The sequence below is a fragment of the Microplitis mediator genome, chromosome 1 (genome assembly GCF_029852145.1).
Source record: "Microplitis mediator isolate UGA2020A chromosome 1, iyMicMedi2.1, whole genome shotgun sequence".
Taxonomy (NCBI): domain Eukaryota; kingdom Metazoa; phylum Arthropoda; class Insecta; order Hymenoptera; family Braconidae; genus Microplitis; species Microplitis mediator.
The window spans coordinates 25326480-25340856 of NC_079969.1; the positions used below are offsets into that span (position 1 = coordinate 25326480).

Below are 14377 nucleotides of genomic sequence, written 5' to 3' on the forward strand. Positions count from 1 at the left end.
TACCAAAATGTTATGGCAATGGTTACCATATATTATGGTAATGGTTACCATATTATATGGTAATGGTTACTAAAATGTTATGGTAATTGTTACCATATTATATGAAGCACTGTAAATTATCTAAAAATAATAAATTACAATTTAAAAAGCAGTTTAAAAAAAAAGCAATATTTTGAGTACATAGTTCTTCCAGCTCTCCCCTATATTATTTTAATCATGCATCGAAAATGGAAGGAAATTTAACTATTTATTGTGGTATATTTCATTAGCATTAAATTTTGTCATTGATAAAAAATTTTACACATCAAGTAAAGTAGTTTTTCTTAATATTAAAAAGTTTTAGTTAAACAATAGAGTATAACAAACTTTATTTCAAAGATCGAACTTATCACTAATTAAAAACTTGGATTGAATCTATAGAAAGTAATGATATCCCGATTTAATCTTGTAAGATCAAACTAAGGTTCGCAGTTAGAGATATTTCTTATTGATTTTGATTTTGATGCTGACAATCAGATATTGGATCTAGATTTTAGATATTTTTGTTAGTTATTGTTTATTAAGTTCTGTATTAGGATCAATTTAAAGCTTGTGATTTGTGAATATTAAATTGAATTAGTATGAATGAACTTTTTCATTGCATTTTCTTCATATTTTGTGATAATTTCAGGTGAAAATTCCTAAAAATGTCGATATTTTTGAGTAACAACCCGAACAGTAGTGACTATAAGCGGCGATTACAATCTTTTTTCCAACTAGGTCACACTTATTATTTTTCATTGTATATTCGGAGAAAATGTATAAAGATTGAAATCGGAAATTACTGACAGTATTGATTTAATTAGGCACTAAGCATTTGTGACCCATTTTTCTAACATAGAATCCGACTATTTTTGCACACGTGCCAGTGAATAAAACTCAACTATTAACTGATTTTTAAAATTCATTCAACTTTATGCTTATCCATAGAATCGCCATTACATTATGGGCAGAATTTAATTTAAGAGGTCTCATTATTTTATTTTAAACTCACTCTTAATCATATTCTATATAATCACATACTTTTAAACTGCTGTATCAAAAAAATATTAACGTTTTCAGGTCTTAGAAATCAGTTCTAATTAGATGACATCTGCCGATATAAATAATGAATATCGAATTAACAAATGAAAATCTATATAATGAGAGTAATTATTGTCCTTTATTTTCTAATAAAAGTCCTACATATATTCTGTTTCCTACACGGAAAAAAATGATGCTCAAAATTTTAATAGTTTGTAGTTTATTTTTGACTTAGAATTAGTATATTTGTATACTAATATCAAACCAGGATCATTATATATTACAAAATGGCTATTATTTATATTAAAAATTGATAGATATATAAAAAAGGAAATTTGTAATTTCGTATATTAAAATTAATACGAAAAAGAATCGATAAATTGGTATCTACAGTTATTTATTACTATTCAAATAAACAGAAAAATTTTAAAAATTTACCACTTATTCGATTTATGTATATAATAAATTAATTTATAATAACGAATAAATAACATTATATATTAATTATTAGTCAATGGGATAGAATTTATAAAATAAGCGTTAAAAGTTTTCGGTATTTTTATGAGCAAAAAATCAGTATCTAGTATACTAATTTTTCATTTTATTAATTACCACTTATTCGATTTATGTATATTGTAAATTAATTTATAATGATGAATAAATGATATTTCAAGCTAATAATTGATCAGTGATATCGAATTTATAAAATAAAAGTTAGTAACTTTTGCAATTTTCCGGCTGGAAAAATCAGTATCTAAGATAGCAATTCTTAATTTGACCAATCATTACTTTTTACACTGTAAAAAGAGCGGTGTTAAAAATGGACTCGTTTTAACTCCGCCCGGTGTTAAAATGAAATTACACCGGTGTAGGAGGAGTAATACACCGGTGTTAAAAATACCGGTGTTAAAGCGGGGTAACCGGTGTAAAAACGGAGTAATACCGGTGTAAAAGCGGGGTAACAGGTGTAAAAGCGGAGTAATACCGGTGTAAAAGCGGGGTAACAGGTGTAAAAGCGGAGTAAATTGCGTCCGCTTGGAGTATTAACTTTGAAGATTATAAAACACAAAAAATGTCAGTTCTTTATGAAAATTAATAAAAAATATCATTTATTAACAAGTATAGTGATTGAGTAAGTAAAAATATTCACAAAGTAAAATGTTTTAACACCGGTAAAGGATATCTACACCGGCGGCGGCGTTATTTTAACACCGGTCTAGAATATTTACACCGGTGGCGGCGTTATTTTAACACCGGGCTAGAATATTTACACCGGTGGCGGCGTTATTTTAACACCGGGCTAGAATATTTACACCGGTGGCGGCGTTATTTTCACACCGCTTCTGGGGGTAAATTTAACACCGATAATTTTAACACCTACAACGTTTGGACTTACCCCGGTGATTTTTTACAGTGTATTTATATACCTAAAAGTTATAATATTTACTTACTTTTTGAACTAATTGATAGTAATTTTTAGGAATCTTCAAAAATTAGTAAACTACTTTGCATTAAGTACATAACAGTACTAATTATTGATAACAGATTCCCCTGTTTACTATTAATTATTAATTTTTAATATTCTTTTTTTTCCGTGTAGATTATATTATTATTTCATTCATTATGTTAACGTAATTACTATATTTTTATCTAACTAAGTAATTACTATCTCCTTGTGTATTTAAGGGATATTATGCGATGATACACAAAAAAATTTTTACATCCACGTAAAAAGTTTAAACTTCGACCCTCTTTGAAGAGAAAAGAGTAATACTCCAGTTGTAGAAAAACAAATAAATTAAAAGTGAGCATGCGCAAATATTCCTTCAAACAATGACACAAATTCAAAGTTTCCTTCGTAGATATAGCGGTAAATAGTATGCACACCTAGGGAAGCTGGTAGGGAATCTCAACCCGCGTATTTGCCACCTACGCCCGCGGCTTCGGTAGGCAATTAAACACGTGGGTTCAAATGCTCTGTTTTCCTCTATTAGTATGCGACATACAATAATAAATGATTAGATGTTTAAGTATAGATAACATTTTAATTGATAGCTAAAAATTTAATATATCTATAAAAAAAAAAGCAATCTGTAAACTGGCTGACTCTGCAGGCCAGCCCCAAAACTTCCTGATGTTTTCGAGCTCAATAAGCTCGGAAACACTTTTGCCAAAATGCATATTCGAGTTCGAAGAGCTCGGCAATATCTTTAAATACTTTGGTATTTATGAGTTCTTCGAGCTCCAACAAGCGGTTTTTTAATTTTTGTTCACGATTCAGTTTAATGAAATCAATGAATTTGGACAAAAATTATTAAATGCGATTTAAATAGAAAGTTAAATGAGTTTTGAATCAGATCAGAGCGTTTATATATCAAATATCCGAGGGAAGTATAAAATGCAGGATTTTTCTTATATTTATTTGATAATATTACTTAAGCTAATGAATCGATTGTAATAAAATCTGTAGTGATAAAAAAGACTGTAATATAATAGACTCGGTTCAATTTCCGGTACATTTGATAAATTATATAGTCTGCTATCCTGGGAAAATGAGGACAATTGTTATTTTTTAAATATTTCATCGCCGATATCTTTTGAACCAATAGACCGATTTGATGTTTGAGGTGGCATTCGACGCAGTTTTTTAGTCTCTAGCACTGAAATTTTTCGGAAGTAATCAATGAAACGTTTTTGATTTTATTCGAAAAAAACGCTTTTTTGAAATTTTTTCGTTAACGAAATCTCTTGAACAAATGATTCAGTTTTGATAGTTGAGGTGGCATTCGATGCGGCTTATCGAGTTTTAGAGCTGATTAGATTTTTGAATCAATTCACGGAGTAGTTAGAAGTTATCCAAGAAATCATTTTTGAAAAAATTTTATTCCTGAAATATCTCTGAACGTACCGTACCGACCATGCTCAACTTTTCAAAAAATTTTGGAATTAATCCATCGCTTCAAACGCCACCTCAAAAAACCGAATCATTTCACCCGTTCAAAAATTATAGAATATTTACATACATGCTTACGTACGTGTATGCACTCGAACATCATCTCGAAATTAGTCAGAATATTTTCCTAGGATTTGAAAACGTCAAGATCTATTGAAAACTCGATTTTCGAAAATCGGACCGGAACCAGTAACTTCTCTTTTTTTTCAAATTTGAAATTTTCTTAGCGAGAAGTTAAAAACTGGCGCTAAATTTGCACCGACTAATTTTTAATGTACAATTAATAGTATAGAAATTTTTTTTTAAATGCTCGTAAATAATAATTTTATCTTTGATTCCATACGTTCCTGAATAATAAAGTAATTATAAAAAAATACTTACAATTGACGGGAATATATGTCTATCAGATTCCGAAACAGTTGTCTGTATTATACTCTGACGGCGACGATAAGCGGGAGTGGATCTACAAAAACAATAAAAAAAAAGTAAATAAAATGAATATTAAATCCGAACACGACTATTGCAGTAAAGATGAAATAAACTTACGTGGTATCGCGTGTAGGAGACATCTGAGGTGAATTTGAAGCTCGTTGGGAAGAAGTAAGCTCACTTCGGTCATCAGAGCCCGGTCTTATGTGTAGTTTAATTCTATCACTACGATATCTACGGTTAATCTCGTCGTCACGCTGACCATAAGAAGTTTGTGGCGCTGAAGATGAAGTTTCATACTCATCCGTTTTAACTGCACGACGTCTACGTGAGTAAGCTGTACTATGTCTCACAACGATATCACGATCGCGAAATTGTGCGACGGGAATTCGTGACTCTAGTCTTATTATATCTTGATGCGGGCGCTCAGCATAAATTTCATCCATTCGACGGTGGAAATTTTCCTCTGTTTTACGCTGTTTCATTATCACATCTTGGTCATTTTTTATTAGTGATATATTTACGTCTGTGCCATAGGAATCTTCGATACTATCCAGCGATGATATAAATGGACTTGCTGAATCTTCTAAGCGTTTTTTAATCCCGCTATTATTACTATCGTTAATTCCTGCAAACAAATTATTTATTTACTTAAAAATATTTTATAAAATTTTTTTTAATTACTCACCATTATTTAGTGATGAATTTTTATCCTTCTTACTCCCATTTACTATTTTATTGTCATCCTAAAAAATAATTTATTTATTATTCATTGTTAATTAATTTTAGATAAACAAAAATGTAACCTTAGAAAAATTATAAAACCAGGAATAATTATTTATCATAATTTCCACATTATTTTAAATAAATAATAACAACAAAAAATATAATTTAATTTTTTTAGTAATTAGTACTAATTTGTTAAAGTAATTAGACATAATTAAAACGTTATTTTATAAATATATGTATACATTTAGTGAGTCGCATGAAGTCTTAAACGAGTGGTAAAAAAAAGTAGAAACAAAAAAAAACACAAAACTAATAATTAAGTAGAGAGAAAAGTTTCAATTGCTTACTTTGCTCGCGGCCGATACTAATTGCCATGCCACAGGTTTCTCATTTTTTGGATGTAATCCAATACCACGAGCTACTAAGTTTCTGTCATGACTCGAAGAATTTTCTTCTGTATCGTTTCTAAATAAAATTTATTTATTATTTTTATTTATACAGATAATGTTAACTTTCGTTTCATATCCCAAGAAATAAATTACTTAAATCTAACGAGATCTGATTGGATCATTGATCTAATTTTTTCGAGCTTTAGATCTTTATTAATTCTACTAGATCTTCTTGGATATAAATTTTTTTTTTATAAAATCCTGAAATTTCTTTCAAAGTAAACAAATTTTTAGTTTTCCCGGGAAAAAATAATTCAGATCTAACGAGATCTTATTAGATCATTGATCTAATTTTTTCAAACTTTAGATCTTTATTAATTCTACTAGATCTCCTTAGATATTAAATTTTTTCAAATTTTCTTTTATAAGATCCTGAAATTTCTTCCAAAGCAAAAAAATGTTTAATTTTCCCGGAAAAAAATAATTTAGATCTAACAAGATCTAATTAGATCATTGATCTAATTTTTTCAAACTTTAGATCTTTATGAATTCCAATAGATCTCTTTAGACATAAAATTTTTCCAAATTTTTTTTTTATAAAATCCTAAAATTTTTTTCAAAGTAAAATATTTTTTTCCCGGGAAAAAATAATTTAGATCTATCGAGATCTGATTAGATCATTGATCTAATTTTTTCAAGCTTTAGATCTTTATGAATTCCGATAGATCTCTTTAGATATAAAATTTTTTTTTTACAAAATCTTGAAATTTCTTTAAAAGTAAAAAAAAATTTTAATTTTCCCGGGAAAAAAGAATTTAGACTTCGATTTATATAAATCTCTTAAAATCTAAAATTAATAAAAAAAATTAAGCCCTTGTTAGCTTTGATCACAGATCTATATAGATCTGAGTAATAAAAAAAAATGATATCTACGGAAATCAAAATTATTTTTTCCCAAAATAAATAAATTACTTTTGTGAAATTTTATCAAAGTTTGCACGAGGATTCATCGTGATGATTTGGCCGCGGGCTCTCCCAGTTCCGGGTGAGACTGAACCACTTCCGGCAACGATCCAATCAACATCTGGACCTGGTGATGATTTAAAATAAAATACATGAGTGAATTTATTGATTTATGATAAAAATAAATATAATAAAATAAAAACCTGTGGCGATCTGAACCGTCGGAGAAATTTGTAAGCCATAAACAACAAGACCGTCTGCAGAGACCATTGGCAGTGATTTTCTTGCAAGCCTGGCACGAATAGCAGCAACCATATCAGAGGTTTCTCTCAGTTGTTTAGCGGCTCGCTGACCAGCTTGAAGTACCTCCTTTAGAAAAATTTTATTTTTACAATAAAAAAGTTCAATAAAAAACAACCGACTTGGGAGTTGAACTACCAGTCTACTCAAGTCTTAAGTCCAGTTGAGTTCTAGTCCAAGAGTTAGAGAACCAAGAAATACCTATCTGCAGTATATATGTATATATATATATATATATATATCACATGGACAATAAAGTCTTTTGACGTTACCTCAGGCTCGTAAATTTGTGCAAGCACTGCGAGAGTATCTAAAGCCGCTTGCCGAACTCGTCTTCTTCTATCTCCAACCATCAAAGCCACTTTGTTAGCAACGTTCTCGACTTTGAACTCAGTACTTGGGAAGGTAACCAACGAGAAGATGAGCAACTGGAGAGCATTTTCTCTCGTCTGAAAAATATTGCTTAATTACATAAAAAATATATTTTAAGATTATAAACAAATGTATAAGTAATCCTCGGAGTTTACTGTCAACTTTAAAGCTGACGTTCATTTTTAATTTTAAAAATGATTCAGCAGCCAGAGTTAAGAAGTAATTTTGCAAAATAAAGTATGGTTGTAAAAAAAATCTACAATAAAACCGGCCTTCTCATCAGCATAGCGCCTAAAATTCTTATTGGATCTTGAAGAAATTTTCTAGACTTATTCTATAGAGAATTGCCTTAATTAATTTGTGGATGTGGCTGTTTGAAATTTTTACGTTTTTTACAAAATTCGTCTTTTTACTATTTTCATATACGCTGTGAAAAATTTGTGGAGTGAACGCAGATTAAATCCGGAGTAAATGCGGAGTGGATGACTGGGAATTTATTTAACTCCCTTACAGTAAAATTCACTCTGAAGGGGAGCTTACTTTAAATTGAAACTCCGGATCGGAGTGAATGTAGATTTAAATAAAATCCAGATCACTTCGAAATCACTCCGCTGGAAAAATAAACTCCCTATTTACTCCGTATGCCGAGTGATTTTTTTAAATAACTCCCGATCTTTTACAATGCAACCAAAACTAAAACTTACAATTAATTTTCACTGAAAATATTTTTAAGCTGGTTTAATAAGCTTCAATTTTTTACTTAACATTTTCACTATTATTTCTAATAATTTGAAAGCTTTGAAATTATTTATTACACGCCTAGGATGCGATTGCAAGAGAGGTTGTGCTCTATTTTCGAATACAATTAATTGTATTCGAAAAAAATTTGGAAAATCCAAAAGTGCACGCCTCGAAAGCTCATGTTATGTTTTTTTTTAAAAGTTAAATTTCGAATAAAATTGAATATCCCGCTCTTTTCCCATAGAAATTTCCATGGTAAATATACGGTAATAAAAGTAAAAAAAAAAAATAAATAAGGAGAACATTCCTAATGAAAAATGGCGGCAGTGTGTGTTTGTTTACATGTAAGATTGCCGGTTTTAACCGTAATGATTTATTTTTAAAAAAACGAGAAGACCTACAGTAGTGATTTTCGAAAGGAACCTTCTTTGCTTAATTCTGAAAATTGTGAAAAAAAAATTAAGTAGTTTCGTCAAGTCGTTCTCGAGATATCCGTACCACGCCGTTTTTTTGAACCACAGGCTAATGGACGTCCACGATAAATTTTTTTTAATGAACTTTTTTTTATATTAATACATATAAGACAAATTAAAAAAAGTATCAGGATTATTTATTAGTGTTTCAGCTTTATATTGATGTGTTTTTCATAATGTGTAAGAGTAATAGAAAAAAAATATATGCACTTTAATGAGTGGAAATCGTGTGACCTTGACAGGTCGGTTATAAAGCACAACCTCTCCGCTTCGCTTCCGAGGCGTGCAATATAGAAAAAAAAATATCTTTTATGGTATCCATTATAATCTAATTCCACTGAATCTTTCTTGTAATTAATCAAATAATCCTTTGATTTAACTACTATTTTATTATTTAAAAGTATGTCTTTTATTAATTATGACGTTTTAAGCGAGCATGTATGACCTATTATGAATATAACGCACCTCGTCATCACGACAGCGCTTACACCGTAAAAAATCAGGAGTGAATACAGATTTTATTTCAATCCGCATTCACTCCGATCCGGATTTTTGATACTTACTCTCTAAACATGAATTAGTGAAAATAAGTGAATATTCACTAATTCCAAGTGCAAACCGAACCGTTAATTTCAAAAAATGGTTCGGTTGGCACTCAGAATTAGTGAATATTCACTTATTTCACTTATTCATGTTTAGAGAGTAAATAAATTTATATTTAATAGACGAAGCTGCATTCATTTATAATAAATTTATTCAACTTGTGATTGAAAAATAATTTTATAAAAGTCATCAAAGTAATTTTTTTTAAATTATAAAAAAAAGTATAAAAATACAACAGTAGTCGTTGCTAAAATAAATTTTCTAAAATTCAATTGCAATCTATTGACTTTTTCAAACTTTACTTAACTAATTACGTCATATTATGGCATAATTATATAAACCTGTATTTTTAAAGCGATGAAACACTTTTGAAAAATTAAATTTCCGCGCGAATCTACTTAAAAATATAAACTCAAAAGCTTTTCCTGGCAGTAATTAAAAAATCTTTTTACTTTAACATAAAGAGACTTATAATTACATTGCTCTTGTTTAATTATTTAAAGTTAAATAATTTGTTGATACTTAACACGAGTACAAAGTAAGGAAGATGTAATTAAATGAAGTAAAAATAACACATGTTACTTACTTTAGCGTTTCTCGCGTCAATGCAATGGGGTTGAAGTAATTGCTCCAAGAAGAGTGCCGGACGAAGCCTTAGCATTGCAATACGGGCAAGTTGCGCAGCATTAGGACCCCCTTGACGCGTCAAACCCCAAGCTACTTGTGGTAACCGTCGTTTAAGAGCTTCTTCACTTACACCAGCAACCACGACCTTTAAGCATTGCAATTTAACAAATAAACCATTATGATTAGTAAACTTAACACTTACTCATCTTGACTTTTCATTTCGTCCTTAACTCAGCAAGTAAAAATATAAATAAATAAAAAAGTATTTACTTACTCTGGCAACAGCCATTCCAGCAGCAGCGACTCGACAACTTCTCTCACAACCCAGTACAGCGTGCAAGAGTGACCCCAGTCTCGGTTCAATCGCAATCAATGCCGAGGAGGTCCTCAAAGCTGAAGCAACTCTCTCTAACCCACGAACTCGAGCTCTCCAGTCATCCTAGAGCACCAGTTGAATAAATTTAAAATTTTTTTTTACATTGAATTGCATCTTGACTCAGTACTTGCTGGGTTTTAATTTACATTTATAAAAATATAAATTAGCTTGAGTTTTAAAAATTAACTCCTCTGCTGACTTCGGGTCACAAAAAAAATTATACTATTTATTAGACTGGGCCAAAAAAATCGACTATTTTTTTTTTTTTTTTCGATACTGTGAAAATATTATTCCTGATGACAAAAAAAATTATTGTGCAAATTTGAGCCCTTAATATTGATATTAAGAGGTGTATCGTTATGACTTTTAGTTTTTTGACAGAAATTTCATTTTTTACCCAAAACTTGTAAATCATCTATCTGAAAAATTTGAGCAATGGATATTTTTAAAGGAAATTGAATTCCCTACAAAAAATCTCTCTTAGTAAATTGACGTAAAACGAGCCGTTTCCTTGAAACCGAGCTTTAAACATTGATTTGTTTTTTAAATTGTCTGTTTCTATTTTGGATTTTTGTAACTACTAGAAATATTAAAATTTTTTCTAGTCAAGATACATATTCTTGAAGGAAAGTTAATGCTCTACAAAAAAGGTCTCTTAACATTTTTTGCTAAATTCACTCTTTCGAAAGTTATTCAGGTTATTGAAGTCGTTTTGACTCAACTTCAATCTTGAATAACTTTCGAAGGAGTGAATTTTGCAAAAAATGTTAAGAGACCTTTTTTGTAGAACATTAAATTTCCTTCAAGAATATGTATCTTGACTAGAAAAAATTTTAATATTTCTAATAGTTACAAAAATCCAAAATAGAAACAGACAATTTAAAAAACAAATCAGTGTTTGAAGCTCGGTTCCAAGGAAACGGCTCGTTTTACGTCAATTTACTAAGAGAGATTTTTTGTAGGGAATTCAATTTCCTTTAAAAATGTACATTGCTCAAATTTTTCAGATAGATGATTTACAAGTTTTGGGTAAAAAATGAAATTTCTGTCAAAAAACTAAAAGTCATAACGATACACCTCTTAATATCAATTTTAAGGGCTCAAATTTGCACAATAATTTTTTTTTGACATCAGGAATAATATTTTCACAGTATCGAAAAAAAAATAGTCGATTTTTTTGGCCCAGTCTAATATTTATACTTGTGTAGTATAGTATTTGAATTTTCTCTATGGAATACAATCTGAGATCTGATAAGACTCTCTATGACTAACCTCTGACTCTCTCGCTCTTGAGTTGAATTATTGCGATAATGTAACTACAATGAATTTGCATATTGCACTTGGTATATAAGGAATAACTGTTCTTAGTAACACGCAACACGTGCCTCATTATTATTATTATTATTAGGACTATTATAATTTTTTTTTTTTTAGAAATAAAAAATGCAAATTGGTATTTATTATACGTATAATTATTTTTTTAATTAGCATTTATTAAAAAAAAATGGAATTTTTTTTTTCTTTATATTTTGTGATAAAAATTTTGAATTATTCTTATCATTATTATTAGTTTTTTAATCGTTATTATTGATCTTACACCTACTTGATTTTATCTTCACGCGACAGAAGACAGAAACGGGGTCAGTTGTAAGTGAAGAAAGAAAAAATAAATTTACATAGGACGTACTCTATATCTATGTCGACGTTAAATTTACATTTGGAAATGTTTATATTTTATATATAAATTTATTTGATAATTCATTTATATAAAGTGAGTTCTGACGTTGCATGATAAGGAATATAATTTTAATAAGAGTTTCATTAAAATTTTTCTTTGATATCGTACGAGAGCGAAATTGCTGTCATAGAGAAAATTGGGCTGGTTTAGATTTTTTTGTGACAGACACTTGAAATCTACGACATTTAGCGCCTATAGCCGGCAGCTAAAAATATTAGATAAGATACAGCTGGTAAAAAAGATACCTAATCGTTCTAATAGTGACGTCATCATCGGATCAAAGAATATTTTTTGGTTACATGTGCGATAGCAAACGACCAAAAAATATCGAAGTAACTTAACGAGCCATCTCGTGACAAAATTTATCATCATTTTAATTCGTCCACTTACCGACTTCTCTCTAATTTTCATCAAATACTCAAAACAATCTTACCAAATAAATAAACGCGGATTTATAACCTGCCATTTATAGGCACTAAATGTAGTAAATTTCAAATATCTGTCACAAAAACTAATGTATTTATCTAGTACAATCGAGTCTAAGACGCTCGTGTGTTGGTACCCTCGCCTTCGGCTCGGGCACCAATCTTCACACTCGCGTCTTAAACACGATCGCACTCGATAGATAAACTACTATTTGAACACACTTTGTTTTGACGATAAATGAGTTAATATAGACTTGATTACGTTTCGAAGAAGCATTCATTCAATTTCACAGCCAGAAATATAAAATATAAATTAACGTTTATATACTTTATTATTATATTACATTTCCAAGTGATAGGGTGGAAGGACCTTTTGAGGCCACTGCTCCATTTTTGAACATTTAATATTTCATTTTAATTATTAAAAAAGTATAAAAAAAACTTCTATTGTATTAATGTGATATAAGTATTTTTGTACACATTTAGAAAATTAATTATATCATTGTGCGTTTCTCTAGCGAATCCGAATTACACACGGAAAAAAAATAGGTGCTGCAACAGGGCGCAGTCCTGTGGTAGCAACAGGATTTTCATGTTACAGCAACAGGACACATCCTGTGAGAGCAACTGGATTATTCCTGTGGAATAAATAGGATAAGGAACAAGTTTCATGTAGGGGAGGGTGGGGCAGAGCGGCCCCCCTGAAATTTTGACCAAAATAAAATTTTTTTTTTTTTCGACTAATTACTATAAATCCGATATGTTTGCGAATTTTCACCCCTACGCATGACATTTGGGGCAAAATGGACAAGCCCAAAATTTTGAAAAAGTAATTTTTTCATATTTTTATCGTCAAATTAAAAAAAAATTATTATAATTCCACATTTCTAGCCCTACGCATAACACCTGGGGCAAAATGGACCAGCCGAAACTTCCGAAAAAATTATTTTTTCATATTTTTCGACCGTTTCTCTATGTAAGAGGCAAATTTGGTCACTAAAAATTTACAAAAATTAAATTTTTTTTTTTAGTTGATAAATTTTTGAAATAAAGTAAAATTATAGAATTGATTTTTTTTTTTATTAAATAATAATTAGTAATTAAGGTAATCGAGAGTGAACGATTTTTTACGCTTTAAAAAATTTTTTTCGAGTAATATAAAACCAAAAATAGTTGTCAAGAGAAAGAAATACATTCTTAATGATGAAAACAATTTAAAACAAAAAAATCGAAAAAAAAAATTTTTTTATCACTTTTTGAAGGGGGGCCGCTCTGCCCCACAAAAAAAAAAAAATTTTCAGAATTTTGGCAAAATGTCCATAAATTTGTTCGAAATAGGACAAAAGTAAAGTGATCTTATGGTTGAAAGCCACAAAAAAAATAATTGGCTTACGGGGGCCGCTCTGCCCCACCCTCCCCTACTAATTTTTTTGTCCGTATAATGAAATTTCCAAATTTAAAAAAAATTCAAAGTTTGAAAAAAATAAAAATCTGTTTTCGAAGTTGACTTTTTTTTTTAAATTGAAATTTTTTTCAAATTTAGAAATTTCATTATACGGACAAAAAAATGAGAAAAATGAAACTTGTTCCTTATCCTATTTATTCCACACGAAAAATCCTGTTGCTGTCACATGAAAATCCTGTTGCTGCAATAGGACTGCATCCTGTTGCAGTGCCTATTTTTTTTCCGTGCAGTATTCAGAAGAATTACCGTAAATTACCGCAAAGTGAACGGAGAGAAATTTATGGTAACAATTACAATATATTATGGGAATCATTCCCATAATGCATGGTAACAGGTTTTTTTGAAATGTTGATTATAGGAACAGCACCCATATATATTATAGTTATCATTACTATAATATTATAGTAATCGTTACCATAATATTATGGTAACCATTACCATAATATATGGTAACCATTACCATAATATTATAGTAACGTTTACTATAGTATAATGGGAACGATTATCGTGATATTATGGTAATCATTACCATAGTTCTTTCACCGAGCATTCAGAGCTCAAAAACAGCGAGAAATTTTGGGGTCATCCCGCAGGGTCATCCGTTTTTCAGATTTTTTTCCGTTTTAGTCCATAAGTCATTTAATTTTAAATAATATTTTTATATAAAAAAATTTAATTATTTATTGAAACTTAAATTTTTTCATATATAATTGGCATTTAAATACGAGAAAT

General features: G+C 29.7%; 1 protein-coding gene across 1 annotated transcript in view; it reads right to left on the reverse strand.

The window, feature by feature from the left end:
* Positions 1 to 14377, reverse strand: part of LOC130669739 (uncharacterized) — a 45859-nt gene that overhangs the window by 18050 nt on the left and 13432 nt on the right. Inside the window, exons 6-14 of the mRNA XM_057472785.1 lie at positions 9916 to 10080; positions 9601 to 9786; positions 7098 to 7274; positions 6729 to 6894; positions 6535 to 6652; positions 5521 to 5638; positions 5133 to 5190; positions 4562 to 5072; positions 4397 to 4478 (exon numbers count right to left, since the gene is read on the reverse strand). Of these exons, the coding sequence (XP_057328768.1) occupies positions 4397 to 4478; positions 4562 to 5072; positions 5133 to 5190; positions 5521 to 5638; positions 6535 to 6652; positions 6729 to 6894; positions 7098 to 7274; positions 9601 to 9786; positions 9916 to 10080 (1581 nt within the window). The remainder of the gene's footprint in view (positions 1 to 4396; positions 4479 to 4561; positions 5073 to 5132; positions 5191 to 5520; positions 5639 to 6534; positions 6653 to 6728; positions 6895 to 7097; positions 7275 to 9600; positions 9787 to 9915; positions 10081 to 14377) is intronic.